Consider the following 6107-nt stretch of genomic DNA (forward strand, 5'->3'; position numbering starts at 1 on the left):
CATAATGCACGCTAATAAAAACTTCTTTTCTTCGCCACGGGAAGCATTTTATAGCCATCGGAAACAAATTTTAGCAAAGGGAAAAGGGTTTATACTTTATAATGTGCCCAACATTATTCGTTTCATTTTAAACTAACAGATAGGGTTCTGCATAGGTTTTCTGAGCTCCACAATTTCTAGTTTACAAACATTACGTCACCCCTTGAAACACTCACGTGCAAGTTTAAAATGGCAGATGACTGTAATGCCAGAGTCTAGAATACCATGTTTTCTTATATACAGTGTCAGACTGCTAACTTGCAAGTTCGTGTTTCAGCCCAGGCTACATGACTCTACTAAGATCATTTCGAAGTTCTGACTTACTTTTTCTGCTAAGCGGCTCCAGAGTAATGCCAGATTTTCCCTGACGTCATCAGAGTCGCGTAAACTATACTTCAATAACCAAATCCCACAACAGAAACAAAGCAAGTTTTGATTTATACCAAAACCAATAACCTTTATTACAAATTAATTACATTGCATTTTCGTACAAATCATACAAACGATTCATTTAGATTTCAACTTAGAATCAATAAAATCAACCGAGGAAAAGTTCAAGCTCTATAAGCTACAGATTAAATCAAACTAAAGAAAAACAGGACTTAAGGAACGTAATTGCACAGCTTCGGTGAAACATTGGGGTTACAGTAGGAAGTGAAATATTACATCGTTAATCTAGACCAGAAGATTCTAGAACAATCCCGAACTTACAGAAAACATCGATGATCCGAACATTCTAGAATAATCTTGAAAAAGAAGACATCTATGATCCGAACACTCTAGAGCACTCTCGATAAAGAAGTAATCCAGGATGCGAACATTCTAGAACAATCTCGATAAAGAAGTAACCCAGGATTAGAACATTCTAGAACAACCCCGATACAGGAATAATCAGCAATCCGAACAATCTAGAACAATTTCGGTCGGTACAGAAAAATCCAAATGGTCCAGCATTGAAGCCATGAAAATGCAGCGGTAACTAAACATGTGCATGTGAGGATAGAAAGAGGAAGTAGAACCAAAATTATGGATATTGATGGTAGAATGTGGTGTCAAATATTTGTGGCTCTTTGTTGTCCAGCTTTCTGTTCGTTCACAATTCGTCTCAAATCGGCCAAAATGTCTTCCGTATTGAGTTCTTGCTGAGACACAGATTGGCTGCAAAAATTAGCAATGGTTAAATATAACCGACTAACGTCGGAAGAATTGCTCTCGAACGACTAAGGGGGGCTCAAATATATTTCAGCCTGCTTCAGTCGATGGGGGGACTAAGTTCACTAAGAGAGCCTCAGATGGTTAATAACTCAGTTAATAAAAGACTCATTCAACTCAATTGGCTATGAAAAGACCGCACGTCCATTAAGAAGTGCTTGACCTCAAAAGGCAATGAAAAGACACAAGGTCACACGTGATAAAGCCATTGCTCACATTTCATCGACACTATTGTGGAGCTCTCCTGAGCAATTGTGCAGGGAAAACTCCCCCCCCCCCCCCCACCGACGTGATGGTCCATTAATGGATGGAACATTTAGCCTTTCAAGGGAAATAGGAAACAAAAGTGCAACTAACGCTTGAAAGCATGAGATGGTTGTCTTTTTAGACAGAATGACGACTGTAATTACAACAGCTGAACCAAGCACCAGCACCGCAACTCCCACTAAGCCGAGAGTGATCTTTTCGTTGTCAGAAAACATCTCGGCTGCCCCACCCGAATTATCAGATCCAGACCCAGTCCCATCTGATTCCCCATTCCCAACGCCATTCAGAGATGCATCGTCTCGCCACATGCCATTCGGCTCTGTTAAACCTGAGAAAAAAAAGCAATCTGATCATGTCGAAGAGTCAGAAACAGTAAAATTCCTGTTTCCCCCCTATAACCCTACCCCGAAAATTAGCCTAAATGTAATATAGTTAAGGTCAAACTAATAAACAGTCAACGCACACAAGATTTCTGCAATAGTAGAAGAGCCCTTTTGTAAACGAAAGATCAATAAAAATTCAATTTGGTTTCGAGATGCTAAAATCTAACAGACTGAGTAAAATTGGAGTTATTTCATCAGACTTGGATTTGTCTCTGGCAAGAATTTATCCAATTTTTACCACCAAGTAAAAAACTCCTATTCAGTCAATAATAATATACTAACAAGGTTCATATTCGAATAAAAATCAACCACCTTAATTATTTGAAAATCAAAATTTTACCTCGACTGCAAAATGATGACTAATCAATTTCTGGATCATCTTTTATAAAAAAAATTTCTTTCCTAGCTGGACTTTGCTTTAACTTCTTTAGACATACATATCATTAATACTACTCCAATTGTTTGTTAATTCGAGATGCACTGAGTTTAAATAGAAATGTTGCTAGGTATTTAATTCATTATATTTGTTAAGTAATTGATGTTAATTTGTAATTAGTGGCAGATTGAACCAGCAGATCCGAATGATCTCGTTATATGTCCATGCTTATTGTTGATTAGTATCACAATAACGCAGTATATTCTTTCTTTGTTATTGGAGGCGGAGCCTATATGTTCAAGCCTCAAGCCTAAAATGTTTGGGAAACGTGTTCCCTATAAATGCCCTAGCATGACAATATTTGACGAGATATTTAGTAATCCAACTGTCCAGTGTGAGTGAAGTGTTTATGCGCTAATCAGGACTTCAACTGAAAAATAATTTGTGTCACGAACTTTGATCGTTCTATAATTTTTGTCCAACAATACAGTATTGTTATTGAATTGATTCTTGCCAGTGTTGTCGAACTTCTTGAGTAGCCTTCATGTACGAAAAGGTTACAGAGGAGACAGGTAAAGATACGGGAACAAGCCGACCCCCTTCAGGAGTTATATGAAAGTAACAACTTCAAAAGCTCCTCTAAAAAAATCTTTATATCAGGTTCTTATCTACCCCAACTTCAACATCCTCAGAATTAGTGGAGGCAGAGTGTGTCACGTTTACAGCTATTTGCTAGGTCCCAACAAAAACGAAATCAATTCACTTTTTAATGGCTCCAACGATCTTTTGAACAAAAACGGTACAATCTAAAGATAAGCTCCGAGAGTGCAGTGGACGAATTAAATCAGCTGGGAAACCGGTGTGCATAATTTGCGAAAAAAGACTATATTTTCGTGCTTCCTCAGGACATCCGCAGCCAAACCGAACACAAGCCACTCGTATCATTTTTCGTGCAGCAACGAGTGCACATGTCTCTAGAGTTAACATCGCCACTAGCACCTTTCTGTTGCTACACGAGAGAAAACCCAATTCATTTTTTCTTGTTCTCTGGAATTATTATCTTGTTGAATTATTATCTCTGGAATTATTATTTCTTGTTCTCTGGAAGTTTCTCGTTATCAAAATTGAATTGAATGTCGAACAAAATTGCAGAGTTGCAGCAATGCAGGAAAAAGTTAGAAGGAGAAACGTTCCAGCGCTTGCACGGTGAAAAAAGTCACTTTTCTGCACCGGCTTCATTAAGGAAATAGCCCTTTTAAAAATTAAAAATAATTTGAGACCTGTCTGCAACAACCCCCGTCAAATCATCCCTCCCCTGAAAGCGACCAACGAAGATCCGATCTCTGAAACAATTTACACAGAACAGACAACAAATTGAACAGTTGTCAAATCAAATTTTATGTGCGAATGAATCTCATTGGGGAAATCAAAATTCAAGAACAAAAATACTCGTATTCGGAAGCTGTAGGAAACAAAAGCGCTAGGAATCTGCTCTTTGAAGCGGATGTACATCAACTGTCCCCAAGTATTCGCATACGCGGAAACCCTGATTCTCGGGCACACCTATTAAGAAACTGGGAAACGACAAGACAATGACACAAACTGTAGTTTATGAGCTCAATATCAACAGTAAAAATTTCAAACGTCTAGGTAAAAAAGCACGAATCCGAGCTGAGTCATGGGATACCACTGTAAACGAGAAACTTCCTCGTTTGATGCTCAGACTTACAAAATGAAGTAGACAGAGCCCTCCTGATTATATCGGCATAACGGCTATAAGATACCAAATGTTTTACAAAGCCAGTCTTCATTAGCATAGAGCTGAATGCAATTGACGCACTGATCAAAAATGAACTGTTAAAACTGACAGATACTAGACAACTCAGGAACTAAAGCAAAAAATCTCAACACTGGAAACCAATAAGTCCAATAGGTCAAATATGACATATTGGGATCAGTTTAACTTTCAGACATCTGCATAGCTTGCACGCAAAAAACCTTTTAAAATACTTACTTTCAACGTATTTTCAAGGTATCTACGACTGCAAAAAAGTTTTTTAGGGTTTCGAAATTTAGGAAGCATATGTTAGTATAGGCGTCACGTCTCCGATGAACACGTGAAGCTATATATTCTTTTCGGTGTCATTCTACATAGAGCAATTGCTTGCAAGGAGGCGTTGTCAGTCAAGACCAGATTTTTATTAATGATAACGACTATGTCAGGCCAACAATTGGATCGTTTGATTGCCAGCCTGATTTTTATGAATCCGCGATTTTTGTCACCCCCACTTGCAAAGTATGCATTGCTATACAAAACGGTACTAAGTTTTATAAAAAGCAGTTGAGCTTGCGGGCGGAATCTTTGTTATAGATGACCTAGTGCAATTGTCTAAAAATTTTAAAGAGATTTTTATCTCTTTTTTAGAAGATAAAAGATATTTTTAAAAAATAAATGATATTTTTAACTGCCGAAAATATATCGCCGAAATTTCTTAAAGCTGTAACTATGCCCAAAAATTGTGAGTAGCCTCTGACTTGATTTGTGAATTTTCGTTAACTTGCAAGACTTGTAACATATTATAATTTTGCGCTAGCTTTTTCAGACAATTCATATACCTTGAATAACATCAAGGTCGTTGGAAGTAAGAGAAATGGCCGTTTGCTGGGGTTTTTCACACTGACAGCTGGCGAAGAAGTTATAAATTTCAGTTTTACTTTTCGTCTGACTTTTTTCGGGTTCACCATTAACTTGCCGCTCCGAATTGGGAATTGCGCTTTGTGGTCCCAAGCTACTATCATCTGTAACTGAATGCGAGATTTCTTTCGGAAAGCTGAAGGGTTTTGTGGGAAAGGGAACTATCTCAAGGCTGCTTCCCTCATCTTGACGGACAATGAGCTGGCATTTGCTGACATATTCAATCAATTCGGATTTAAGGTCCCCCGACTCAAGTCGAAATATCATTGCATCATTGTCGTTTTGTTTCAAGTACAGGTGCAGCACTAAACAAGAATCAAAAAGCTTATTATATTCTGGCATTTTTAAAAACACTTTCAATTGAACGAAGGCCTTTTCACTAAAAGGGGCAGTCGATCAACTTGGCGGCAACCAGATAACTTCTATATACATGTATAAACGTTGACAGAAATCAAATATCATCTGGCAAAAATCAATAATCAAATCAATTTGTCGAATTACCTTGATGAGCATTTGATGATTGCGCTCTTCTTAACTGTCCAAAATAGAAAATGGCGCCCACTAAGACAACAAAAGATTTATTAAGCGACACGGTACACAACAAATTGCGACCAGCTTCGTCCCATTTAAAATTCATCACATCTCTGAAAACACGGTTTACAATAAAACGCTTGAGTTCAATCAAAACTACAAAGAGATAACTTTGCTTGAGTGCACAAAACTACGCTTGAGTGTACTTTTTAACAGAAGGAAATGAAAAAATCTGAATGCGAGAAAAATGTGATTCAAGGGAATGTACATAGGATTTCCAATGCAACCAGTAGCAACCCTTTGATGTAGCTCTTAAAAATCAGATCTGGACTGAAAATCAGCATCCAACTGGGTGCTCTTCCAGTATTGTTAGACGTTGGATAAAATAGTCACAAAAGAAAGTTTAAAGCAACCGCCCCCCCCCCCCCCCCCCCAAAATGAACACCTCAAAACAAATAAGAGTCAACAAACTGAGCTTAAACCGGCGTTTTTTTAAAAACAGAGGAAACAATTTAAAAATATAATAAAAGTGCCCCGATATCTTTCAATTTACCACCGACGCTACCATCAGCATGCGATTTTTTGACAAGGAGTCATTGTGAAG

At 37.9% G+C, this 6107-nt stretch overlaps 1 protein-coding gene across 1 annotated transcript; it reads right to left on the minus strand.

The window, feature by feature from the left end:
- Positions 1-418: 418 nt before the first annotated feature.
- LOC142342555 (uncharacterized) lies at positions 419-5631 on the minus strand. The gene is made up of 4 exons (XM_075393926.1): positions 5474-5631; positions 4894-5277; positions 1609-1846; positions 419-1197 (listed from the first exon to the last, which is right to left on the minus strand). The coding sequence occupies exons 1-4, from the start codon at positions 5607-5609 to the stop codon at positions 1092-1094; spliced, it is 864 nt and encodes a 287-aa protein (XP_075250041.1). The 5' UTR covers positions 5610-5631; the 3' UTR covers positions 419-1091.
- Positions 5632-6107: the final 476 nt, after the last annotated feature.

The sequence above is a fragment of the Convolutriloba macropyga genome, chromosome 7 (genome assembly GCF_964194025.1).
Source record: "Convolutriloba macropyga chromosome 7, txConMacr16.3, whole genome shotgun sequence".
NCBI lineage: Eukaryota > Metazoa > Xenacoelomorpha > Acoela > Convolutidae > Convolutriloba > Convolutriloba macropyga.

Bases quoted from the DNA above. Each gene is read 5' to 3' on its own strand.
- LOC142342555 (XM_075393926.1), bottom strand. From the start codon at position 5,609: ATGAATTTTAAATGGGACGAAGCTGGTCGCAATTTGTTGTGTACCGTG. The intron at 5,278-5,473 runs GTAATTCGACAA...ATTCTTGTTTAG, and splicing joins ATCATCAAATGCTCATCAAG to TGCTGCACCTGTACTTGAAA. The intron at 1,198-1,608 runs GTTAGTTGCACT...TAATTTTTGCAG, and splicing joins ACCATCTCATGCTTTCAAGC to CCAATCTGTGTCTCAGCAAG.